At 39.9% G+C, this 27,163-nt stretch overlaps 1 protein-coding gene across 1 annotated transcript in view; it reads left to right on the top strand.

The window, feature by feature from the left end:
- Window positions 1-494: 494 nt before the first annotated feature.
- Window positions 495-27,163, top strand: part of SMURF2 (SMAD specific E3 ubiquitin protein ligase 2) — a gene marked incomplete at its 5' end in the record, with an annotated part of 32,538 nt that continues 5,869 nt past the window's right edge. The window contains 10 exons of the mRNA XM_009871005.1: window positions 495-534; window positions 2,444-2,552; window positions 11,191-11,324; window positions 12,486-12,551; window positions 16,506-16,590; window positions 17,894-17,977; window positions 19,350-19,552; window positions 19,727-19,811; window positions 21,790-21,948; window positions 26,095-26,305. Of these exons, the coding sequence (XP_009869307.1) occupies window positions 495-534; window positions 2,444-2,552; window positions 11,191-11,324; window positions 12,486-12,551; window positions 16,506-16,590; window positions 17,894-17,977; window positions 19,350-19,552; window positions 19,727-19,811; window positions 21,790-21,948; window positions 26,095-26,305 (1,176 nt within the window). The remainder of the gene's footprint in view (window positions 535-2,443; window positions 2,553-11,190; window positions 11,325-12,485; window positions 12,552-16,505; window positions 16,591-17,893; window positions 17,978-19,349; window positions 19,553-19,726; window positions 19,812-21,789; window positions 21,949-26,094; window positions 26,306-27,163) is intronic.

The following is a 27,163-nucleotide window of genomic DNA, read 5'->3' as shown; positions in this document are numbered from 1 at the left end:
GGCTAACGGAAAAGCCTAGACTGCCTAATGCACTATTTTTTTATGGTGAAGGAAGTTTCTGCTGGTCTGTGCAGCTGAGCATAAGGCCCTGCTTGTGTAACACCACGAATTTTACTGGCCCAATCGTTGGTGCCGCCATATGGTGAGCTAATTAGAAATAATCCAGTTCCTTCACTAGGTAAATACAGAGTTGGCAAAACAGTTGAGGGGGAAAAAACCCAACCTGTTCATGTGAAACTATCGCCTGGGGAAACCACTACCCTATCGCTTCTCTTAAAATCTACCTAAAGGTAAATTGCCAAAAGATGACACTTCTGGCTCAGCTTTCAGGAATTATTTTACATGACAATGTAAATGATGTAGGAGCACACTTCGTTTATGTTCATTCATTTTATTTTGAGCAGGATTTTCTGGAATGCTGGATGGGTAAAGTAACTTTTTCTTTTTTAAGTTGGGAATCAGTAACTTAATTTTGCATTTCTTTTTTTCTTACAGTACTATGTGCAAAAAACTTGGTGAAAAAGGATTTTTTCCGTAAGTAGCTGTTAAAGTTTTATATGCTTATAGATGAGATAAATACTATCCGGGCTCTGTACACCAGTATTTGCACAAGATAATTGTATTAAGATGTTAGGGAGCTAGGGGGTGTATGTTTTAACACAGTTTTATTTCAGGGCTTCTAATTTTCTCTTACATGACACTCATCACATAATAATAATAATTAAAGCGCTGACGCACTGTCTTTGTTTTTGATGAGAGTGGGAAACAAATTTACTCTTTCAGGCAAATTACATGTTTTTCAATTAGTACCACATTTATTAAAATGTTTTTCATGTAGGAGCTTACTCTCCAGCAGACAGATGTACATCTTAGGTATTATGATAGGATTATTAATAATTACTGAGTCTGAAATTATGTTTTAATGTTTTGAAAGAAGTGCTAAAGAGGTGGATGAAGGAGGCAGAAAGGAATGTTATTGGCTGTGTAAGGCAGTAGCAGATCACACACGGATCACCTGCCTGTGCCTTCCAGGTGAGAGCAGGAAGAGTTGGAACGATCAAACCCGAACTTCAAATCACAGAACCATAGAATGATTTGGGTTGGGAGGGACCTCAAAGACCATCTCGTTCCAACCCCCCTGCCACAGCAGGGACATCTCCCACTAGATCAGGTTGTTCAACGCTCCATCCAACGTGACCGTGAGCACTTCCAGGGATGGAGCATCCACAGCCTCCCTGGGCCACCTGTCCCAGTGCCTCACCACCCTCAGGGTCAAGAGCTTCCCTAGATCTAATCTAAACCTACACTCTTCCAGCTTCATTTTTTAAAAGACCTTGAAGAAGGCGTTGTACCTTTATGTTGTAATTCATGATGCTTCCAAATCTTGCGTTATAGCTGGGGTTTTGTATGGATGGCAAGTTTTTGGGTGTTTAACAGTTTGATGATGCCTAAAAAAACCCCACCCCAAACCTCAAGATTTGAAACCTGTGATGCACTTCTGTACTGAAGCACAAATCTCACAAGGTCCTGTTCCTCCTTTTCCCCACGTGCTTTGCCTTTGTCCCCACGTGCTCTGACGCGTGTCCTGAGCCGCTCTGCTGCCTGACTGGCTCCATCGTGAGTCACCTGGGGAAGCAGAACCGGTACAAAACTTGTGCTGCAGAGAACGTGAATAATGTTTCACCACCTTAGTTCCTTCAGCTGATTCCCTGGGCACTCGATGAGGGGAGGAATTGGTACGAGGGGAAAAAGGGCCAGGACTGCGTGGCTTAGGGCTGTTCGTGCTGGGACCATCCCTTTTGGTGTTGGTTCACAGGTTACTTAGAATCCCAGTTGCAGCAGAGCTCATTGTAGGCTGCTCTGGTCCTGCTTTGTTCCCATCCTCAGCTGTGTAGCCTGGCACCATCTTTGTACTGATTTTTGTTGTTCAGCTGAGCCTATATTGAGTGGTTTTTTTGAAGTGCAAAGCTAGCAGAAAATGAAGTAGAAAGCTAGCAGAAAGCAAAGTGGGGCTCAAAAGTGAGAATAATCTGCTATAGGTGGTTTTCTGCAGTACCAACACCAATCAAAATCATGATTATAATTAATTCTAAAAATAGAAAGAATGTAGATCTGTTTTCTATGCCTTTTGCTGAATTCTTTGTATACTGAGACTTTACTCAAACCTGAATTAGGAAGATTAGGGTGTTCAGATTTTTTTTCCTTCCCGAAGTGTTTGATTTACACAACTCTTTCTTGGTTTGATTGCTAATTTAGCTATGTCCTGTGCTTAGTATGTCATGTTATTCCCATGCATTAAATATGGTTCTTATTTATGAATAAAGAGCGACTTTGACTAGCATATAAAAAAGAAAAAAAGTGCAATGATACAGTACAGGACTTCAAAGCATCCTGATCCATTTGCTAGTGTTTTTTGGTTTTTTTTTTCTTTTCCTCCCCCTAGGACTTCCTGATCCATTTGCTAAGGTTGTGGTGGACGGATCTGGCCAATGCCATTCTACAGATACTGTGAAGAATACACTTGATCCAAAATGGAATCAGCATTATGACCTGTAGGTGGTAACAGTGATAACCAAAGGTTTGAAGTGAAATCCTCTAAAGTACACAGACATTGTCAGATGTTCACAATACTGCCCTATTTACAGCTTGGAAAATATCCCAGAATTTGTTTCATATTTTTATCTGCTTTTGCTCAAAATCTAAACACTCTACTTGGTTTTCTAGGGATGGTGTCTGCAGCATGCTTTCCATGTACTCTAGCACTATTTTTCTGTAATATTTTCACATTAACCCTTCTGTAAAATGAAGCAAATAATTGACAGTATTTCCCTCAGACTGCTCTCTCCATGCTATTTTTGTCTGTTGCAGTGCTGCAGTGTCTTTCTTTCTGTGTGCCTCTCGTTCAGCTTTGTCTCCTTTGTGCCATTTTCTGCCCTAAATGATGTTCTCAGTATAAATTGTTACATTGTTATCATCACTTAAGCATCTTTCTGTGCTTTTGAGCAATCTAATCTGTATGACATGTATATGTCATGTTTATTCTCTTCCTAAAGCATAGAATATTTTGTACAGTGTAAATAGGTTTTTCTTACTATTTTTGTATAGATTTCTTTGTGTTTGTGCATGCTTTGTTTTCCATGTCTTTTGTCCTTTTACTCTTTATCTTTTTCCTTGGGATGGAAGATGAGGAGGAGAAAGGAACAGTTTTGCCTCATTGTATTCTTTCTTTCTAAGGCATTATTTCGATCTTTGACTTCTTTTTTTTTTTTTCCCCCCCCACATGGCTCCATTCCGCACTGATGTTATTAGAAATTGTTTGAGCGTATTTATGTTAGCTTTGGCCATCAAACCTAGATCAAATTGAGTATAAGAACACAGAATTTCTTGTCCCCCTGTTTCCCAGTGAAGAAAGGCAACCTGATAGGTCTCTCAGCAGAATGTGAAGGCCTGCTTTAAGGTGATATCTTGACCTACTCCTTATTTGAATGACCAAGACTAAATATGTGAAGTCATTGTTCATAATGTTTTAATGCAGTGTTCAAAACATTTTCCTTACTGCTTAACAGAATATCCTTGATGGTTTAGTGAAGTAATGGCACTATCTCTGAGGAAAGCTGTAACATTACAATTTTATTATTCAGACTCTTTGCAAGCTTAGAGTCTGCGTGTGAAACTCGAATTCATATGCATTAGAAAAATTTATATGAACCGAGCTGAAGTTAAAGTAGAAGGAATAGCTCTTTGTATTTAAAGAATTCTAAGTTAATTTGACTTTTTTGTTATTAAACCTATCAAAATGTTGGTTCATATAGATGCATTTTTCAGACCTGTGCCCTTCTGCATCCTCTCCAAGTTGACAATCCATTTGTGAAGATCTAGCTTGAGCTTGCTTTTTTTTTTTTTTTCCAAACAACAGTTAATACTCCATGCAATGTCCTAATGGTGAAATTTGAGAGGAGATTGCACTGATACCGCAGCTTGCTGCCACCGGAAGTGGAAAAATCCCCCTTTCTCTCCTGTTTCAACCCATTTCCCAGTTTACTGCGTGGGTTCATGCTGCTTCTCTTGCACTGGCCAGACTGGATTAGCAGGGCTGGTAAATGGATTCAGTTCACTTCACCCACAGGAAGGTAGCTGGATAGAGCTAAAAAAAAAAAAGTAATTCTTTGCTGATGAAATGAGCTGCAGTGGGTCAGTAAGGGTGTGCCTGTGTTAGCCTGTGAGCTTTGGTAAGGAATCTTGGGCTCATCACAGCTCGCTGAGTTTTGGCTTCTTTTGTGAAGCGATCTTAGCGTACATGAACCCACCTGCCTGGATGAAGCAGGACGACAGTGTGCATCCCCCGAGTACCACCGATGCTCTCTTGGTGCAGGAATGAAACGTGAGCGTGGATTTTTATTGTTGTTTAGTCAGGTGGGCCCATTACAGATTGTTAATGTGTAGCTTTACAAGGATAGAAGGGGCGTAAGGTGGAAAGGAGAGTGCTGCCAACGTGACTTGAGTGTAAAGGAGGCTGAGGGGAGACCTCATCACTCTCTACAACTACCTGAAAGGACATTGTGGAGAAGTTGGTGCTGGTCTCTTTTCTCGGGTAATTAGTGACAGAACTAGAGGGAATGGCTTCAAGCTTAAACAAGGTAGGTTTAGACACTAGGAAGAAGTTCTTCACGGAAAGAGTTGTGGGATATTGGAACAGGCTGCCCAGGGAGGTGGTTGAGTCGCCATCCCTGGATGTGTTTAAGCATCGCTTGGATGTGGTGTTGCGTGATATGGTCTAGGGGTGAACTTGCAAGTAGGGTTAGTGGTTGGACACGATGATCCCAAGGGTCTTTTCCAACCTGGATGATTCTGTGATTCTGTAGAGCCGTCCTGTAACCTTTGTACAGGCAGGGAAGGGATGCTTTCGAAGAGGAACGGTGGGCCGTCATTCAGCAGTTATCTGCTACTGAATTCTGTGTTGAAAATGTCAGCGGTTCCCTACAGCTCCCACGTTTATCTGCCAGTGTCGTAGCGTTTGAAGAGCCGCGATGCCAAGGCGAGTTCAGCGGTTGACAGGACCGAGTTCTAATGGATGGGAAGCGCTGATGACTTGGAGACTTGGGTCCGTTCTGCAGAGGAAAAGGGGCAGAGGACATGGGAAATGAGAGGGGATGTTAATGTACAGTGTGAGTAATGGGGGGAAAAAAAAGTAAAATCTGTAGGAAAAAAATCCCTTCTGGTTATAATTTTCAAGGAAGAATGAAGAGAAGGTATTTTTACGTTGTTTTATGGAACAAATCATGCTGGTGTCTGGATACTGTAGTTGTCTTAGCTTTGAAGCAAGACCATGATTGCAGTCCCCATTGTATTATAAAAAACAGAGATAAAACGGGGTTTCTGCCAGAATATTTTGCTCAGGCATATTTGGAGCATCCCCTGTCGAATTGTCCTAAGGAATTTAGACTTGCGTGAAATAGTTTTGGGTGTGTGGAGTTTTTTTCTTTTTTTGCAGAGAAGATTCCTAAAAATAACCTGAGGTTTTGTTGAGTTAGGATATTATTTTCAATATAAATTACTTGTCCTGGAGGGAATACTACTTTACTTGATACTGGCAGTTGAGTTCCCTGATGACAGAAGTATACAGAGCATTTTTAATCCAAATTAAAATTTAGCATATCGGGCCTCGTAATTTAGAAATAGTCCTTTTCCTCTCTAAGGTTTTTTTCATTATCATTTAACCCCTTTTATTGTCTTGCTTGTTATTTCTTACTCTACGGAAATTTATGAATAAATATCACTCACTTGGTCTTCAGTTCCGATTTAAAACAGCAGTACAAGATTAGATCTTTTTGTACAACAACTCACTGACTGACTTTGATCTTAAGGTAACTTTTTACTGTAATGCACCTGGTGTCAGGTCGCAGCTTTTCATCTGCACCAGACATTAAGACAATCAACTTTTCTGGGGGAGAAAATAATAGGAATAGTAACCATCCTACTGCTAAGCACCTGATGGCAAACCTCGTAGAAGACAGGGCTTAATCTTTCTTATTCTTTGAAAAGCATAAGTTTTTAAGCTTCCTAGTGTTTACCCTGACAACACCCCCTTGCATGGGAATGCGAGTCTCTGCCTTACGACGCTTCCACCGCGCCAGGAAATGTTTCGCACACTGAGCGTAACAGATGGAGTCTCGGTGGCAGCTTGCCTGCTCCTGCCACCACGCAGCGTAGGGAATCAACCAGAGGAAGGAGCAGTTATGTAAAATTTTTTTAAAAAAAAATCACGCTTTTTTTTTTTTTCCTTTTCTCTTTTTTTTCCTACCGTGAAGATTTCTGTTGTTTTTTCAATGGTGGTGATAAGCTTATGTGCAATAAATCTGTCTCTTGGCCATGCTGGGTTGATTGAAGTGTCCCCAGGCTGGAATTTGTATAACAGGTTAACACTGCTGCTAATTAACAGTCCTGTGTATCATGTGATGGCATATGCATATGGCACAGTAAGATGGATCTGTTGTGATGTATTTATGCAATAATGTCGGAATTAAGTTGCTAATTCCAAGGGAATTTTGTGGCTTGCTAACCTGATTCGGCATAATAGATAGTCTCTTATCTACAATTTTTATTTATTTTTTTTAAGTCTGCAGTGTGATAAAGAACGAAAAAGGTTTTACTTTTGCCTTACGTGGTTCTTAATTCAGATTTTAGTGTGAAATCTGAATTAGTTCCTTAGACTCCTCAGTCTAGATGGGTGTGTGTAAAGGGAAGGGGAAATCTGGGAAGCTTTCCAGAAAGAAATTGCCAAATAGTTCCTGTCTGGATGCAGTTTAATGTCAGTAACATACCCTGCTTGCCCTGGATGAATTCCCCTTCCTTATTTTCTGTCATGTTTATGCCTTCCCTGTTGTTCAGGCCTTTCCTCAGAGCTCTGAATAACCAGACTTAATGTGTTTACAGACTTGCTTGCATTCAAAGCATTTGAAACCAGCAGTTCTGAAACTTAAATCACCTTTTTCTCTTCCACTTTCATCTCTTCTGTGATAACTTAGGTCACTCCTACAGCCTCCCAGCACTCATCTCTGCCCTCCAGCGTTCTCCAGCCCTCCCCAGCAGCCTTTGCGCTTACGGCATAGCCAGTCCTGTGGTCTGTTGATCTCTAAAAGATACTTGTGCCGTGATGCATGCCGAAACCCAGTCCTGGTCCCATCTTGATGCTGCGCCCTTCAAATCTGCAACCCCAGGTTCTTGCATGGACTCTTCTTCTTCTTCTTTGTTCTGCCTCTCAAATGTAACCTCACCCAACTTCTCCAACTCTACCTCTTGTCAAAATCTCCTCCCTGCACGTCCTAGCCTTCCTTGCCTTCGCATTCTCAAGCTCACCTATTGCCAACGATCCTGGATGTTTCTCAGGGACAGAAGGCAACGGTTCTGCTTAGTGCTGATTCAAACAATCACATCCTAGATGAGACCCCAAAAGAGCCATCAGACGGCTCCTCGTAACAGCTTTGCCTTCTTGACGTGGTTGTTTAGACCACTTGGGTGAAGCTGATGCTTCTTTTAGAGTGAAAGTATTTCTGAGTTGCGTTTGGCCCGTAGCGGCAGATCTGGCCATTCCCGGCTCAGGCACACCAGGCATACAAGTCTTTGCTGAACTTCTTAGGTGGGTCTGTTGGGAACAACTGGAGTAGAATCTGATGTGGCTGCTTCTACAGTGTCTTGTAGGCTCAGCTTAACATTGGACTGGGTACCACTGGGTTGGAGATGAGAGCAGCCCGTCAGTGCCACGTGTCCGTGCTGGGTTCCTGTCAAAGCCGCAGCCTCTGGCTGGTTCCCTTCCGACCGTCCCAGAGGCCTGAACACCCTTAAGTTGCTACAAGGGATTGAGAGCAATTTTGGGCAGAGAGAAGAGAAAAAAACGAGGCTGATACTTTTTTCATTATGTCTCTTCGCACCATCTTCTCCCCCAGTTTGAAAACAGCTGATATCTCGAAGCATAATGCTACCATTATATTAGAAAAATTTCAGAAATGGGAAAATGGACCAAGTAATTTGTCCAGATTGTAAAAAGAGTGTGTGTGACAGCATGGGTTAGAAATAGGGAATTCCTGGCTTGCAAGCCTGCGTTCGTACCTCTTGATGTTGCATTTTTCTCTCTTTCTGGAGGGAGTACATCTGACTTGTGATCAGGGAGAGGTGTATTTTTTTTCAGGAATATTCCCCCCACACACACTTTCTTTATTCTGCTTTTCTCTACCAAGCTGAACTCTTCAGGGAAAGTGTATATAATGCCACAGGGATGAAAAGTCACTTGATACAAACCTTCCTGAGTGGTGTATTGGCTCAGAAGGAAATAGCACCTTGGCAGAGATCATCTTATTTAGACAAAGTAACAATTGTCCCAGTGTTTTAAATTTGATTAAAATATTTTTGAGGTTTCTGGTATGGCATATGCGTGATTTTTGGTTAAAAGTGAAAGTGCTAAGAATAAGCATTTTAATTTATTTCCAAATGGACAATTCTTATCCAGAGCCCTAATTTTGCAGGTTCAGGAAATATGGGAGTTAACAAAATGTATATGGAGATTGAATTTGTGGGTTTCTGTGTCATTAACACTAATCACAGCTGAAGCTGTGAAATAGATACTGCTGATAGGGTAAGAGTAAAAAAAAATAAAAAAATAAAAACCCCACTTCGGTTAAGGGGAGGAAGAGAGGGACATCCAACAAAATGAGAGCTTTGTGGGTTTTGTTTCTGGCTGGGTGTTTTGGTTTGGTTGGCTTTGGGATTTTTTCTTGGTGTGTGTTTTTCTTTTTTCTTTTTCTTTTTTTTTTTGACACTTACTTTATTTTTTAGAACATTCTTTTTTTTTTAATAACAAAAAAAAATTCCTAGCTCAGGCTTTTATGTTGGAACTTCATTGCATGATGATGTAAAACAACTGTAACTTATCCACCAAATGAATTGGAAATGTCAGCTTGTCCAGCTGTCACTCTCTAAATGCAGCCATGTATTTTCATGCCTGAAGTTTTGCAGAAATACAGATGAAACATTTTGCCATGAAGCCAGCTAGCACTTACCGAACTATTACTTTCTTCCTTTGAGGGGCGGAGGGAGGAAGAAAAAAAGAAAGACATTTTATTTGGAAAATGCGGCTTGTCTTGCTTTATTTCTATGAAGTGTGTGAATCAGTCGGGTTTTCTGGTGCAAAGCGCGGAGTGGGTTATAGTGGTGACAGAGAAGCCCTCACTGGTTTGGTGTGGATGGCTTACTTCTGCATCTCGACGATGAGACCCTTAGCCTGAAATGTTACAGTAATTCTTGGAAACTCTGTTGTATATTCAGCTGTTCTACATATTATTCAAACTGTTATGTTATGAAATTGTGTTTAACCATATACCTTTGACTTTTTTAAAGCAACAAGGAAAACTGGAAAATTCAAGACAGGTCATGATAAGTCTTTATTTTTTAAGTGCACCTAGCTTGTCCTCATGAGAATTTATTTTAAGTACATGAAACATTGTAGACTGCAACTGTGCACGTGAATACCCATCCTCATCTCTCGTTTCTTTATGCAAAATTGGCATTGTCAAGGTTGTAAGGCCAAAAATCTGACCTATATTATGCGATCAGTTTACAACTCAAAAACTTTAGGGTTTTTTTGCGTTAAGTTTGTGTTTTGTTTGGCTTTCTTTGGTATGTTGTGGTGGTTTGGGTTGGGTTTTTTTCCCTTTCAAATGTGCACTGGTAATTTTAAACCGTGCTCATGGGTGTGTGCCTGCAGTTAGGCTTTTCTGTCTCCTACTTCTTGGGTCAGCTCCAGTGTGCAGGTGGGAAAAAAGTTGTCAAAATTCTACTTTTTGGAAAAGGAAAAACGGGAGAAGAGTTAATTGAGAACGTGCTGATCACAGCTGCAATTTTAAGCCATGGCAGTTAGTTCAACTGTTTGGTTTGCCAACCTTGACAGTATCATTTCTATCTTGATGGAAATATTATTATGTTTTAAAGCTGATACAGTCTCAGTCAGTGCGGGAGATGTATTTAGACATAGGTTGGTTGGGTCTGTTAGATCAGTTTTCCTTCAAAAACAAACAAAAGGCACTTGGAACTAAGCTGCCAAAGGCGAGAATCTGTGGTCTGGGAAGGGAAGACTACAAGCAGTTCTTGGGATCGAAGCCATAGTTACAAATTCATTTTCGTCAACTTGAAATAACTATAATAATTCAGTACTGGCAATAGCTGGTTTATCATAGGTGTTTTGAAATTGTCCTCTGAAAGTTTTGAAAACAAAAACTAGCTCACAAAGTAATTGCTTCTGAAGAGCAAAGCTTCAAGCAAAAAAGCAAAAATACAATAACTTGCAGTGTCCGCATTTCCCCGAGTCGGTGAAATGCGGATCTGGGTTTTGCAAAGCCTTTCTGTGATAACTTGCTGAGAGCAGCCCGTCCCCGTGTGAGCGCGGGGCAGGAGGGCAATGTAGCACATCTCGACTAAAATACTGTACGAACTTTTTTTGTAATGGGTCACGTTCGCAATATGTAACGTATGTTATAAACAGGGCCTTTCTGAAGCTTTCTGAATAGGAAATTGGCTTCCCAAAGATGTGCTGACTGCAGATGCGGTGCTAGGTTTACCTTACCTTTTCCCTGAGCGCTCAGAAGAGCTCTAAAGGAGGGTGACTTGCGTTGCCAGTGATTGCAAGAATAGCCCGAAAAGCAGCAGCAGGTGAAGTGCTACGGAAGGATTCTGAACCGATAGTTTCTGCCCTGGCATTTGCTCCGCGCTGCCTGCTCGCGCTGCTCACAGACACCTGCTGCCACGAGCATTGCCGTTCTCCTTGGTTAGGCTGAGCATAGGCATGACTCTGAGCATGTTTGTAGCTGCTTGAAGAGATGTGGTCTCCGGGCCAGCCCACAGCCTGTTTGTGTTACTGTTTCCAGTGGATTTTGGTAGGCTTTGGATTCTTCCAGAATCAGGACTTTGGCTTAGTCTGTATTGAAGTAAAGTCTTTCATAAGACATGCTTTCATCAAAGTACAATGCGTACATCTTATCTGAAGATGACTTAATCTCCTTTGCTGCCACAGTGTGTGTGTGTGTGTGTTAAAATTTTAATATGTTGGTTGATAATCTGTTTTTTCCTCCAAGGTGATTTCTGGAGCATCTTCGAAGTATTCAGTAAGTGCCATTCACAGTACTGTTTTTGCACATTTTTCAGATACATTGGGAAGTCGGACTCGATAACAATCAGTGTGTGGAATCACAAGAAAATTCATAAAAAGCAGGGAGCTGGTTTTCTGGGGTGTGTGAGACTTCTTTCAAACGCAATCAACCGCCTTAAAGACACTGGTTGTAAGTAAGCTAAAGACTAGAGTTTCTTCTCTTTCAGACCAAACTCTCATGCACAGACTTTCAAAGGGTGGCATTTAATTGGGTTTTTGTTGTTTTTTATAAAGCTTGTATGTTCCAGTTGCTTTGGTAGTTCGTAGCAGTGTTTTGTGGCCGAGGGTAACACAAGTAGGTTAAAGATGTAACTTACCTTTGCCTTTTTCAATGTTACCGTGGACAGTTGATAACTTCAGTGCCACCGTCTGATTCTGGATTGACAAGACTGAACTTAGCTTGTTGGAATTCCAAAGGAAGACAGATTCTAATTACCTTCAAATTATATTTTTATTACCTTAAAAAATGCAAGTCTTAAGGGATAAAAAAAACCAGTAAATCTATCTTGAAGCCAAATTTGTAGTTTAAAAATTAATGGGTCTTAAATTAATTAGTACATTTTGCCATAAGATATTAAGTAACACTTTGAGCACTTCGTATTTACTTTTTCAAAGGTTAATTAACATGTAAGATGCTTTTTGCTCATTATCCTAATGGGTGCCATTTACTAGTGAACAAAATTAGGCGCACAGTTGTGATGGAAGAGCAATGCTTGGCTGTACAAGTGAGACAAAGAAAGAAGTGACGTGCTGGTAGAGAAGCGTTGTGATTTTACTTTCAGTAACAGGCTTCTCAGTGAAGGAAGTTCTCATTTTTAAATATTTGTCACTAGATCAGTGCTTCAGTGCACTGTGCTTTGCTCAATTTCATAAAGTTCTACCTGTTTAGTGTGGAGCACGTGGATCTATGCTGCAGGTTATCTCTGTGCTGTAAGAGTATGAGTTGTTGAACTGGAAGTGCATTATGACAGTGGCTGGTCTTCAAAGGGAAGAGACTTCAAAATATTTCTTACAATCACTTTAGACATCCAGTCTAGGATAATGTCATTTCCTATTCATCAAAAGAGCTTTGTGAAGTACGAATAATATTGAAGCAGAAGTTACTCTAGTCATGTTTTCTGATTTAAAATTTTGAAAAATTAAGTTTTTTGCTAAGATTTTTAGCTTTACTTCCCTTCCTCCATCTGTTGAAGTCTTAACTATCTTACATTAGGCTGAGTTTTCTTGTGCTGGTACTTCGATGTGCCTTTCAGTGTTCTATGGCTTAAACTTTTGTGTCCTTGTTTCACAGATCAGAGATTGGATCTGTGCAAGCTTGGGCCAAACGACAATGATACTGTTAGAGGACAGATAGTAGGTAAGTAAGGGTTTTTATTTTTTACTTCTCTTGGAACTTAATCATAGCTGTAGAAGTAGCCTTCCTAGATGTCAGTTTTCTGTTTTGAAATTATTTTTTTTCAAATACATTGTCTAGTGCCAGAGCCATTTGAACCTCAAGCTTCAAGTGTGTATGTAGAGAATTTAAAAGGAAAAAACAAACAAACAAAAAATCCCCACACCAAAACAAACAACAAAACGGAATGCCAATCCCCCCTCCCAAAAAAAACCTCCACAAAATAATCCCTACAAAATATTATTATAAGTGTTGAGACAGATAAGACTGTGGATAATACGAAATTTATTTAGAAAGCCTTAAATGTCACCGTAAAGGATGGTGACAGTTAAAGCATGAACTCCTTGTGAAAAACTAACTCCCAGCAAACTGGGCTTCCTGTAGGCTTTGCAAAAGGGTGAAACATCTTGCTGTCACAGGAGTGAATTGCTGTCTGGTCAATTCATTTTCTGTTTTCACGGGTTATTAACAAGTCTGTCACCAGTCTGTGCTTTGTTGTTCTGCTAACTCATAAACCTTAAGAAACTTAAGAATTAAAAAGAAGCTGTCAAATTGAAACCCAAGTATCCACGGATGACTTCATAAACGCTCTATTTTTGGTGCATTGTAAGTTGTTTCAGAAGGCAGCATTTCTAGGAAAAATGGTCAGAAAAAGTTAGGATAAGAAGTCTTTATATTAATAGCAAGATGTTAATGAGAATATTTGGGCATGGGGGAAGGAAAAGCAAATTTGCGTGCTCATTTTTGTGTCCAATTCCTAGTTCAAATAATATTCAAGAAGCATTCTTATTTTGTCAGCCAGGGAAAATGATTGAAGTATCAGTCAGCAAATAAGGACTTTACTGCATTTGTTTGCTTTCCTCAAAGCGCTCTCTTGGGTAATACCTATGACTTTACCTCTTGATGTTGCTTTAACCATCTGTCTAGCATCTGATCTGCAAGTGTGTTTGCACACATTAAGATAAGGGTGAGGTGGCACAGGTGAGTCAAACGCTGGTAGAAATGTGGAATCCTAAGTGCGTTGCCTACGCTTCAGGCCATTCTTGAATATTAAATTTTCCACTTGAGCTTGCACAGAAGAGTAGAGGATAAACCCATCTGTTTTCTAGAGTGTATGATGCTGTCAGTTTGGTTTGCTTTGTGGTTTGCTCCAGTATACTGGTCGTTTGGTCCTCCATGCCGTACACTGAGATTTTGATGTTGGGGTTTCTTTTAAGAGGCAGCTGAGCTCAGCTGATGGGAGAGGAGAGCTTGTGCAGGGTCTGCTCCCACCAGCAGAGATCCACTCTGCCCACAGCAGTCCTTCCGGCGTGACAGTGGCAGGGACCGTACCCTCACATCGTGATGTGCTCTCATGCTGCCCTCCAGAGTACACAACATGCATCCTTGTCATCGGGAATTGAGAACGCTAGCATTAGTTAAGCAAAAAAAACCCAAACCAGACCCACAAAACAAAAGCACAAACCCCACCCCAAAGCAGAAAGGTCTCAAAGCTATTGAGGTGCCAGGTGGGAAGCCTGGGGCAAATTCCGTGCAATGTGAGCTGGCAAATACACCTGAGAGGTGACTAGTTATCCGACAACTAGTCAGTGGTGTGGGCATAAACTAGACTGGTGAGCTGGCTTAACCCAACGTGATCCTGGGAAGCAGTACAGCCAAAGCAGCACTAGCTCTTCTGGCATCCTGTCGGGGCTGTCCCTAATTAGCGGGAGCTGCTGGATCATGCCTCGAACCTGGGGAAGACACAGCTTGTGAGGTTACAGTGGAGACCAAGAACAAATCTGTATGTTCTGCTTTCCACTGTTATCATCAAAAAGGTCAGGTTTCCTCGGTCATGGCTATGTTTTAATTTAATGCATCCTTGGTAAGATTCGAAAGACTCCTGTCTCGTTATGTAAATTGTTGTCATTAATCTTGTATTTTAATCTTTCTTCGATAATACAATTTGAACAAGTGAATGAGCCCAATCTTGATTAAAAGTAAGAAGACAGAATAAGTTATAAATACACTCTCAGTCCTTCTTGTGATAAACTGGCTTAAATGAAGAAGTTATGCAAGATTGCAAAAAATTCTAAAATTTAATTGATACCTTCAGCAGATGATAACCTTACAAATCAGGTGCGCGAGGGGTATACTTTATGATTTGGGCCAGGGAGCAAGGGGATAAAACCTGGGATCATCACCAAAGGGGGGAAGAAAAGGGGCCGCTTGTGAGTGGTGGATGCAAAGGGCACTTCTTGTGATAAACTGGCTTAAATGAAGAAGTTATGCAAGATTGCAAAAAAATCCTAAAATTTAATTGATACCTTCAGCAGATGATAACCTTACAAATCAGGTGCACGAGGGGTATACTTTATGATTTGGGCCAGGGAGCAAGGGGATCTTTGTCTTGAAAACCTGGGGTCATCACCAAAGGGGGGAAGAAAAGGGGACGCTTGTGAGTGGTGGATGGAAAGGGCACCTGAACTGTGTCTTAATCTTGCAGCTCTCTTCTGTGCCACCATTTTATTTCTGGTGTGGCGGTGCAGAAAAAATGAGTCTTTACTCATTACAAAATGAAGCCGTGCCCAAATTTTGGTCCTCACGTAGGCAAAGAGGAGGTAATTGCCTTTGTTTAGTTTCATTTTTGTCTGTGTGTATTGCTTGCCAAACCTTGCCTACATGCCATGATGTGAACTTGTAGTGAGTGGGTTTGCTGCAGAGTAAACACATCCTGGTAGATTTTGTTTTGGCTGAAATTGAGTTTAAGGTGTCTTGTGTTGTAAGATGTTGCTTTGTAGCTTTAGTGTTCATGGAAGGCTGAAAGTTAGTATTGATGGAGGGGTCAAGCAAGCAGGTGCCGCAGGGATCCCTGTGTTGGTCTGCTGAAGGCTCAAAATCCTGAGCTTCAAAACCTGCTTGTTGAAAATTCAGGCTCTCTGGCAAAAACTGCTTTTTTAACTTTGTGATCCAAAGTTTGGTTGTATCTAGGTTAAGGTTTGTGATTTTATTTCACTACATACATTAAGTAGGACTTGAATACCTTGTCCAGAGGTGCGGTAGTGCCACCTCAAGAAATGTGGGCCATAGCATGTATTTAGCTTTCTAAGCAGTTGTTTTATTGTTAAAGGAAAAACACATCATTAAAAAAAAAGCCAAAACAACGCCACAGGAACACAAGTGTCATAAATTATCAGATTGGACCCTTGCAAATTATGATACTGGGAACAAAAGCTGTCTTAAAAATAAAAAAAAAATCTTTGTTTTCATAATTGTAGTACAAAAGCTTCAGGCATAAGTATCCATTACAATGAAACATTAAAAAAAAAGTTAAAAAGTAATACAGTCTTTCTGAGGGCACTAAGAGCTTTTCCGGGTGCTGAGCTCTGCTTTGTGTGAGAGCTACATCTGACTTCTTGCCGCTGGCGTTTGAAAGTAGCTGATAAACCAAATGTGCAGCGCTGCTCGCAGTTAAATTGTACCTGGTTCTGTGCGTGTACGTGTGGATGTTGAATCCCATGCGCACATAAAATACATAACAAGGAGTCAAAAGCATATGGAGATTTCTTATTTTAGCTCTTTCTGTCAGCAGTGCAAGCGTGGCAGGGGCCCTGTCCTGCTCGCTGTCCCGGCGTGCGTGAGGCTGGGGCTCTGCTGCTGCCAGGCCCACTCCTGTGCAGAAAAGTTAACGACAGCGTCAGGGTTAACTTCTTTTTTTTGCCTTAACTTGCATTCGTATTCTTTAAGTTAACTTTTTTCAAGTAAGATTCAGAGAATTACGGGGATGAAAGCATACTCTGTTTCTGTGTAACACTCTCTGATCTGTAGCCAGTGTGTGGCTCAGCTTAGTCCTCCCAGTTGTACCATTTCTCTTTCAAGTGTAACTGCATTTTGCATTCAGATGTCATATCTTTAATAATTCTTTTATTATCTTAATAGTAAGTCTTCAGTCCAGAGACCGAATAGGCACAGGAGGACAAGTTGTGGATTGCAGTCGGTTATTTGATAACGATTTACCAGATGGGTAAGCTGACATCACTGTGATGTAAATACAAATACAGCTCATACAAGAGACTTTTGTAGTAACGGGAAGTCAGTACACGAATAGGTTAATTTATTTTTATTCTCGCGCTCAGAGTTCTACAGGTTTGAACTTAGGAGCAGGAGATAAGTCAGCTAGGATACACAGAATAGTTAATATTTGGCCTTTTCTTGTCTCTTCTTGGAAAAAGGAAGGTGTTGTTCTGAGTAAATATGTTAAAAAATATACTTGTCTAAGAAGACATATGTCTTTCAAATTACAGAACTGATAAGCTAATATGAGGTTAAACGACAGCCAGCAAGCTGACTTCACCCATACGGTAGTTCTGTAGCAAGGTGGTGAAGGCTCAGGCTCGGCTGCCTTCAGCAGCGCTGTGCAGACGTATACGCTGTTATAAAAATGGATCGTGTTTTCTTCCATGTAAATCGTAGTGAAGAAAACATGATCGGAAAAGGTAAATGGGGCCTAAGGTCTTGCTGTATTTACCTGCCAAAGACTGGGTTTAGGATTTTGATTTGTTCCTATGAGAGTTAATGACATCATTAACACCTGAAACAGTTTGGCGAACACAAAAAAATACTGTTTTAGGTTCTGGTGCTGTCATCAACTTTTTCAGAGCACACACAGACCTTCTGAATGTCATTCTTGGCAAGTAAATACAGGAGAAGCTGTTTTTTCAGATGATGAATTTTGAAACATAAATTATTGTCGAAGTCCTAAACAGCATTCTTTTTGTTAATTTGGAGTATGGAGAAGTCAAAAATGCTTTTGAAAATGCTTTTAAATTTTCACTTCAGGATGTTTCTTGTATAAATATTGCTTGCTTAATTGTGTAACTGCAAAGCTAGCTATATAGCTGTGTATTTTGGAAGGCAAAAATAATAATAATTAAGAAGTAATTTTATTTGAACGTGACTTTTAAATGAAAGCAAGTAGTGCATGAAGATACTATGAAAACGCTTATTAGAATCAGTGGTCAAAAGTTAAATGCATTATTTGATATTTTCAGTAAGTTTCTTCATGTGACTATTTGGATTTAATTAGAAGTCAAACAGTTACCGAACATGAAGGTGTGATATTGTTAATGATATGCCTGGTTCCAAGGGAAGAATATGTAAAATCAATTCTGAGTTGAACTTCTGGTTGTTTCCTGTTACCTTGTTCAGCTAACATGATTCATAATAGTGTAAGTCTTCCTGACTTGGCATTTATGGTGGAAACTTTTTGTGCCCCGGTTTCCTGGAAATACCACTCATTGCCTTATCTCTCAATGTCTGAATTCCAGGTGGGAGGAGCGGAGGACTGCTTCTGGAAGGATCCAGTATTTAAATCATATTACACGAACAACTCAGTGGGAGAGACCAACACGGTGAGAAATTATTCAGGAGACTGTGCAATGGTGAAGGTTGCTTGCTGACCAGGAGTGCTGAGCACAAGCGACTCTAAATGGCTCTAACAGGGCTATTTGGCATTCCTCTGAGTCCCTCTGCAAGCGCTGTATGCCTTTCTTCTCTAACATCCTACTCCTTCAGTCTGCCTAATATTTAACTCAGAAGAATCATTCTGACTATATATTTTTTTCCCCTCCTAATACTAGCATCTTTGTTTTCCTGTAGAGCTGCTATGGTAGAGCTCTGTAAATACAGACATTACAATGTGCAGACATCGTCAGGAATGAAGAGAAGAGATCTTAAATAGCTGGCAGACATTGTCTATTTACGTGCTATGACCACGTAATCCAGAACTTTAAAAGCCAGTTGTTCCAGAGTATGTTTTGAAATCATTACGATCAGCTTTTCTGATAAGTGTAGATACATGTTGTGAAGGTATTCCTCCAAGAAGTTCCGCTGTTAGCTGAGATGTAGACGCTGTCATTGCATGTTTTTCAAACTCTTCTGCAGACCGTCTGTGCCTGCAGACTGTCTCCTCCATCCTCAATAAATATTTTTCCAGTCTCTGTATAGATGTATTTGACTTAAAATACTCTACTGTTAACACTGCCAGCTCTGGTATACATTCTCAGTTTTCAAGTGAGTGAAGGGACTGAACAGCTTTTTAATTTACTTATCTGTATTTTTCCTGTTATGTTAAAATACCTATTCTAAGCTCTAGACACATTTGCAGCAGAAAAACAAATGCAAAATAGATAATTTGTTTCTGGGATTTCCTGCGTCCATATCAAATCCCCCTTTTAACCCATTTTAAATCCTTTTGAAAGCAGCATTGAGATATGAACCCACATAATTCACTGTTTCCTCTTGCAGTCGAGCTCTCAAGAGCAACTATTTTAATCTTTTCTTAGCCCTTTTTCACCAGCCTTGTCTAATGATCTTCCTTAAAAATTAGAAGGAATAACAAGGCTTGATGACTTCCTCAGACATACAAAAGCAAGGGCTGTATGCTGCTCATTTGAAAAAAAATAAGAAAATAATTTTACTCTGAGCACTCTGTTTAAGGTTGGAACTGCTCGTGTGAGTATTTGATACGATCTTCATCATACACAAAGTGTCTGGTCAGACTTTAAGGTAGATGAGGAGGTTTACTAATTACTCTGGGATGAACCAGTGAGCACAGAACAGAAGCCCTTTGCCTGTTGTTGAGGCGTCCTGCTCAGCAAGTCAAGTGCTCAGCTCTGCTGTCGACAGAGATTTCCCAAGAGCCCTTAAATGAAGCTTCCCTGAAGAGTGTCCTGTAGCTCCATGTCCAGTCAGCAATGCAATTTTCACATTTTTTCCCCGCAGGCCAGCATCTGAATACTCCAGTCCAGGCAGACCGCTGAGCTGTTTCGTGGACGAGAACACTCCAATTACAGGAACGAACGGCGCAACCTGCGGGCAGTCGTCAGATCCGCGGCTGGCAGAGAGGAGAGTCCGGTCACAGAGGCACAGAAATTACATGAGCAGGACACACTTGCACACTCCTCCCGATTTACCTGAAGGATATGGTATGCAAATTTTTTCTTTTTTAATTATAGGCCTTTCAAGAAACTGGGAAAATGGGTTGTGTCTTCTGCTTCTATATGAAGATACTTTTGTTTCGTTTGGAAAAATCCATCTTTGTGTATCTATATATTGCATTTTTTTTTTGTTCTTATAGTTAATTTATCTTGATTTCACAGAACAAAGGACAACTCAGCAAGGTCAGGTCTATTTTCTGCATACTCAGACTGGTGTTAGCACGTGGCACGATCCAAGAGTACCTAGGTAAGAAACAATGGAGGTACCTTAGAGCGTCAAAACAGTTGAAGCAGTAGTCTCCTCAGTTTTCTCTCTCTAATGTTATATTTCTGACTATTGGCCCCTAATATATCCTTTTAACAAATCATTCACCAAAATAAATGTTCTTCAATTCTTCAAGTTAATATACTAATGCAAAGACGGAAAATAAAGATATAAATTATAGCAGTGTGTTGAAAACAGGTATAGCTAACCGATCCTAGATCTTGCGTATGAATTATCGCCAAGTCCACGTTTTAATACTCTGCAAAAATAATGAAACAAAAAGGAGGATCTGAACGTTACCAAAAATGTAGATTTATTGAGACACCTCAGTGAAAACTGTTTTGGTTTTGAGTTCAGACTTTGCAAGTTAGCAAGACCTGAGAAATTGGCAGCATATATTTATGAAGAGCAATCTTTGTGACAAATAGGCAGACAAATATGATAAATTTTAATGGAGGAGCAGACAAGGGGGAAAACCTGGAAAATCTAATGGATGCCCGCTGTGTGTTCAGCACACTGTTCGTAGTGAACTACAGTCTCATCGAGTTAGCTTGAATTGACTTGTCCGTGAGAAACATTGTCCCATGTTCAGACCACCAAATGTAATTTACTCAAGGAATGAGAAACTTGGTAGATTTTGAAGAAGCTAATTGGAGACCCTGGGTTATAAAAAGCCTGGAAACTGAAGTGGTGAGCTGTATTTGAAATGCCAAGATGTTGCCTTTTTAAAAAAAAAAAAAAAAAAGAAGGGACAAAAAGTGTTTTACGTTTGAGTATGGTAGCAAACAATTAAAAATGCATGTGTTTTTTACAGGAGGTTTCCCATTACAGAGCAGAAATGAATATTTATGTTTATGATGCTGTAACACAAATATTCCTAGAGCAGTCATAGATGCTTCCAGGCATCTCATCAGCAGCATATAAATAGGAAAGAATTTGGGGGAGAGAGGCAAACAGGTAGAGAAGCTGATGGAGACAGACTTGTGATTAAAACACTCAGACAGCTATTTCTGTTGCAGCTATCTTTACACTTAAGAGAAAATAAATCTGAAGTGTCCTTTTACTTTAATGTCCTTATTTGCACAATAGACGTGTATGTATTGTAGTTGATTGTATGTGTGATTATTTCTGATGTGTTTGAAAGGAAAGAACGATAAAGGAAATTGTTAGCTTCTGATTGTTCTTTAAAAAACCCAAGAAATCCTCACACCTTAACATTGCGAGGTATCTGAAGTGTGAATTGTAGACATAAAAAAAAACCTGTATGTGTACATTTTTGAAGACTACTGTTTGTTTTCCGTGAACCTTTGGAATGAACCTGCATCTTGGTAATTTCAGCAGAATTTTTCTGAGAACCTGTTAAGCTATCTCTGCATTGCTCAGTGGAGAGCTGAGTCATTCTTAGTAAAATATTTTATTTGAAATGTTTGTCAGAGGGCTGTTTGCTTCCCACTAGTACTTGAGGTGTTGGGGCAAAACCGCCGGAGCGATACACACACATCCCATGCGTAATTCTTCATGGAAAGTATAACTCTGCAGAGCTATAGTTTTGTTTTGTAGGACTTTTGAAAGTATGATTCAGAATTCCTTACGTGACTAATGTTGTTTTAGAAATATTTTCTATCACAATTGGTGTAGAGCCGCAATTCCATTTTGGCAGATACGGCAACAGTCTTTATTTTAGTTTTAATCCTGTAATAATTTAACATCTGAAGTTAGTTTGTAAAACTGAAGGTTGTTTGATTAGATTTTTTATTTTTTTCCCCCACGGCATGGGTTCTGGGGTGTGTTTTTTCTTTGGTGGGCTTGCACCTTGGGAGTAGAGATTCCAGCTGAACAGATCAAGTTTCTGAAACAATACATTTTCTCAGACTTCATGGAATTGTTCTGTTACATTTACGCTTGTTTGGCTCAGAGGCCAAATGCTGAGGTATTTTTCCTTTTGTATTTGTTTTCACAGGGATCTTAGCAACATCAATTGTGAAGAGCTTGGTCCTCTGCCTCCTGGATGGGAGATCCGCAATACAGCAACAGGCAGAGTTTATTTTGTTGACCATAACAACAGGACAACACAGTTTACAGATCCACGGCTATCTGCTAACTTGCATTTAGTCTTAAAGTAAGTCTAAAGTGTCTGGCACACGTTGAGAGTAACAGAGGAAAGAAAGTGACTCGTGACTGATGTTTGTTTTTTTTTTTAATCAGGCTGTATTTTGCCATTCAGTAGTAGTTAAAGCATGGTAGCGGTGTTCTTTAACACACTACCGACCTACTCTGTTAGACAGCCAAGAAGACAGGTTTGATTGTTTCTGGGGAAAAAAAAAATAATAAATTTCTGGCAGCGTTTAGGCAGGAATGTGGCTGTTGCGATGCTGGGAGTTGGGGGCAGCAGAAGGGGAAAAAAGTGCTCTCTGGTGAAAAAGATTGGCCTATAGGATGTTTTCTAACAGCAAGAGAGACACTTTCTTCTCTTTATGTTTCACATTACATTCAGTTATAGAGAACTTGTTTTAAAGTAGGAGTTTGCGTTCAGTAACCAGTGGTGTGAAATACTGATCAGTTCAGCAAGGGTGTGCAGGTGCCCAACTATTCTCCTGGAATAAAGGAGTTAATTCAGCTCCTACCTTCAGTTTTAGAGTAAGACTAGGTGGGATGATCTTAAAAGATCTCAGTAATTTGACTCAAATGTTTTTCTAAAAAGAATAAAATGGGAACTTCATTTTTTCTTAGTGTTTTGATATCACATTTTCATATTACACTTTTAAAAAGTGAAAGGGAAACTCAGAAGAATTTTGGCTCTTGTTTTTATTCCCTAGGCACTCATTTCACGCTGGGGGATTTTCTGCTAAAAATGGAAACCAGAAAGCAAGCAAACTTTTTTTGGCCTTTTTTCTCCTAGACATGGCTATCAGTTTGCCAAGCTATTTGGGAGTTTGCCTCTATTGTTTCTCCTACTAACACCTTTTAATAGTCTTGGGAAACACCTGTGAAGTCTTAAGTAGGTGTTAAGTGGAAGAAACAATGAAGACTTAGTTAGATAAAGCCTTGCAGCCCTGGGCAAGGACTAAGTAGGAGGAATAGTCCTTTAAAGGAAGTGAATCATTGGAAAGAAAAGCTGAAGGAAAGAATAATGGGAGTAAGCACTGAAAAGACAAAACCAAGGAATGGAAAGTAATATCCAGGAGGTTGAAAAGTCTTTCGACATAAAGGCTGGCTAGCCTGTGTCTGCCCAATATACATCTGAACTTAACACACCAAGAGGGAGAAGAGTCTAAATATTGTCAAACATGTATTTTATTTAGAGAAATCATTGGTTTGACTGGTAGTTTCAGAGAAATTTTTTTTTCAACGTGATTCTTACCATCAGAGGAGCATGTTTGTTCTGAAACACAGAAATGTTCGTTAATTCAAATTTCTATCTTTTACCCAAAGAAAAACTCAGACCCACTTAGCTACAACAGTGCGATTCTTATACTGTAGAAGGTTCAGTTAACTGGACTATATATGAAAAACTGTTGTTCACAGGTAGCAGCATCGTGGTGGCTCGTTCTGCATGTACTGTGGAGGACAAATACGTAGCTGGCTTTCTTGTCTGGAAAATCCAATTTGATTTTTCAAGTTCCAGAGTCACAGAACGATTTTGCATTTCTTTAAAGTACTACTACGACAGTGTGCTCAAATTTTTCAGCTGTACATCTGCCTTTCATTAGGGCAAGATTTCAGAAATTCATCCAACAGTGTCATCAGCACAGTCTGCTGCCTGATAAATCTTTTCTGGTGTTTATTCTTGTATTCCACCGAACAGGATATGTGAAAATTTTGTTGTTGGGTTTCATTGGTTGGGGCTCTTTTTTCCCTTAAGCCCACCTCCCTATTTTTTCTTTTTCCTTAGAAAAAGAAAAAAAGTAGTTTGCTTTAGGCATGACATTTTGTAAATTATCTGAAAAATAAGTTTAGAGTTTGGGTGGGATGGGTGTGATAGTGTTTTAGGTTCAAAGGCATAATAACATGTTTACTCTCAGTGATACTGACTTTTCTATCGAGCTGAGTAAAGCAGTTTGTTTTTCCAGTGATAACATTATAAGTTATGAAAATAATCAAAGTTGTTACCCAGTTCTGTTTTAAAATATTGGCCAAGAGTTTGTGATAGGCTTTGATAGTTATGGCACCTCAGAAGTACTTAACTATATCCTTAAAGCACTGTGCAAAATCAAGCGTAGTCATTCAGCTGTGAAAACAAACTAAGAAATGAGATGTAATTACTTTAAGCCTGCAGATTGTTTAGCTAATGCTGCAGTGATTATTTTTAGTCTAATGTGGAGGATGGCATTTTATTTTTCTCCTCCTAGTCCTGCCCTGTTTTAGACTGGTTTAATTTGATGCATAGATTTAAAGTTCATGCTCATTTCAGAGATTACGTTTTCTTTAAGACTGACATAGACTAGTTCTGTGTTTAGGGGTCTGTGTCTTTTTTTAATCTTAAAGGCACTATGAGCATGTGCTCACTTCAGTATATAATTGTGACGTCCTCTGGTAGGCATGCACAAGGAATATTTTCACATGCTTGTCTTTATGGAATTAGAGAGTGCAGAAAATAGAACAATGATTTTTTTTTTTTTGTATATCAAGTAAATATAGTTTCTGTGAGATTTATGTTTAAAACTAATCATAAGTGAAATTATCACGTAGCACAAATTACATGGAGCCAGAATATTCTGAGACCGCATCGGGTGTGTATATCTAAATTATTGTGCTTACTTGATTTCTTAGGAATTACTTGAAAAACCTGTAGTTTATTGTAAGGCCAGTGTGATCTGTTTGCAAATAAAGTGAAGGTGGCCTTATCTAAAAAAAAAACAGAAGCAAACAAGAAAACAGTTTAAAACAGCATCGATTGAGCTAACTTCTGAAGTTCTTTGTCCTAGGACATAGTAACAAAGTAGGATTTCTGTGTGCTATTCCCTTCTTAGAGCCCAGGAGTAAAGAGCTGTTATTACTAAGTCTGGAGTTACTGCTGAAGTGATCTACGTGTCCTGTTGCAGGGGTTTCTAAATGTTAGGCTTGTAAGACTACTAATAAAGATTTCCTCATCGCCTGGTGTTAGTTTCCCTTGAGGGTGGTTTGTGCAAAATTGCTTTAAATAGAGAGTTTGCAACTGAGAGAATAACCGTTCAGAACGATGAGGCAAACTGGGAGCACCACCCCCCTCCCCTCCTTTTTAATTGCCAAATCTGACTGCTCCTGTGGCCAAAGCCTGCCGGAGCTGGAATTTGGTTGGCCAAATTCTAGTAGACTTTATTTCAAAACATACGATAGGCTGACATTTTAAAATATATTAAAACTGTGTTTTGTTCCACATAAATTGTTGCTTTTTACAACATCAAATAATATTATTAACATTCCACTGAAAAACACTCCAAATTTTAACCTATCTTGTTCATCCCGTAAATTTATGGTATTCTGGTGTGTTCTACCCAGAGATACTCTCATCGCTCAGGTAAAATACAGCTTTTATTCTGTGTTGTTTGGAAATGCTGTACTAGAAAGCTATAAAAGCATCTACTTACTGGACACAAGAAACAACACGGGAGAACATCTCTGCAACATAGTTCATTTGCTTTTCCTAGTAAGAAGTTAGATTTACAGAATCTCATAGAATTGCTGGTAAAAATACTTGTTTATCTGTGCCAATTAGTTACATGTGAACTCCCACATTCCTGCGGTCCAGACTAGGCCAGGTACAAGGGACAAGGTCCTCACCGAGCTGCCAGTACAAACATCTTCTTGTAAGCGTACTCTTTTTCAGCCAAGCCATTGAAAACAGACTCTGGTATTGAGGGGAGAGTAGAGGCCTGGCGTTTGGCAGCTCCCTACTTTTTAAAATGGAGGAAGGCAAAACATGCAAAGGAAATGTGGAAATGGTATCTGAGAAATTCGGTGTCAGCAGCTTAGCAGTAGAACTGTATGGATAATACCTTATTATATAGTGCTGTAACCTTTTGCATACTTTGTAGAGTAGTACTAATAGAAATAACAAACCCTCAAACCAACTGACAGCTGCCAAGAAAGCCAGAAGCATATGTCTTTAGTCAGGATGTAATCTCTCTGAATTTATTTTTTACTGGACATTTTTAGCGTAATCGCAGTAATAATCATAGTAAATTGAAAGCGGTTTAGTTACGAAGGCTTAACTTTTAAGAAACATCTGAAGAAAGCAGGGGGATGTATGACTTGAATATCTGCAACCAGCTGTGTTTGTTTCTAGCCGCCAGAATCAACTTAAAGATCAGCAGCACCAGCAGCAGCAGCAGGTAGTGTCCCTCTGTCAGCTGCCAGATGAGGCAGAGTGTCTGACTGTGCCAAGGTACAAGCGAGACCTAGTGCAGAAACTCAAGATCCTGAGGCAAGAGCTGTCACAGCAGCAACCTCAAGCTGGCCATTGTCGTATTGAGGTCTCCAGGGAGGAGATTTTTGAGGTAATTTGAGAATTTGACCCATTTCTTAACACCAAGGGAAGGGGGGAAGGGTTGTTCATAGCTGTCTAAAGAAATCGTTCCCTCAGGTGAAATCTTCAAGTCTGCAGTTAAAGCTGGATTTTTACTGGGAAGAGGAAGCATTTCAAGGGGATGTTAAGAACAGCACTTAAATTAGATGTATTCACCGTAGAGAGAAGAAGAAAACCGAGGAAAGCTTTCCCTGGGGCTGGAGATGTACAGTCTGTGTCAGGGACTGAGGAGGGAGCCCAAGCACTTCACGTGTTTGAAGATACTGTCTCACTTCTTCCGTGAATATAAGAACACTAACGTTTGTTACAGAGGGAATATTACAGATTGAAACCCAAACAATTACTAATGATCTATTGTGGCAGTAAAATTACTAATGAGTAGCATTCATCTTTGGAGTTTGGATTGCTTAGCACCTGTCTCAATTTTGGATGATTTGTGGGTTGAGGTTTTTCCCCTCCAGAATCAGGCCAATTTAATGAATTGCCCAGGCTTCTGAAAGACGAGAGATGCCCAGATTCGGGATATCTGTGTTTTATTTTGCTGAATAACATTGCAAAATAATTCTGCTGAATTGATTAAACTCTGTTAGAATTAATGGGGGTTTTCTGGAGAATAGTCTGTCATCTTGAGAACTTTATCTCCCAGCCCTGTCACATTTTTACCCCACTCACAAGCTCAATGACTCCACTGTGTTGTCACGGTTTTTCCCAGCCAAGAAAGATTTGTGCTGGTCTTCCCTTTGGAGACAGCCAAATCGGTTCATAATCAGCTAAAAAGAAAGGGAGGAAAGGCTGCTGTAGGGCAGTGAAAATCATTATGCTCTTGTTC

This window comes from Apaloderma vittatum, unplaced genomic scaffold (genome assembly GCF_000703405.1).
Source record: "Apaloderma vittatum isolate BGI_N311 unplaced genomic scaffold, ASM70340v1 scaffold22296, whole genome shotgun sequence".
Lineage (NCBI taxonomy): Eukaryota > Metazoa > Chordata > Aves > Trogoniformes > Trogonidae > Apaloderma > Apaloderma vittatum.
Note: the sequence above shows the minus strand (reverse complement) of the source record. Positions and strands in the feature narration are given on the sequence as shown.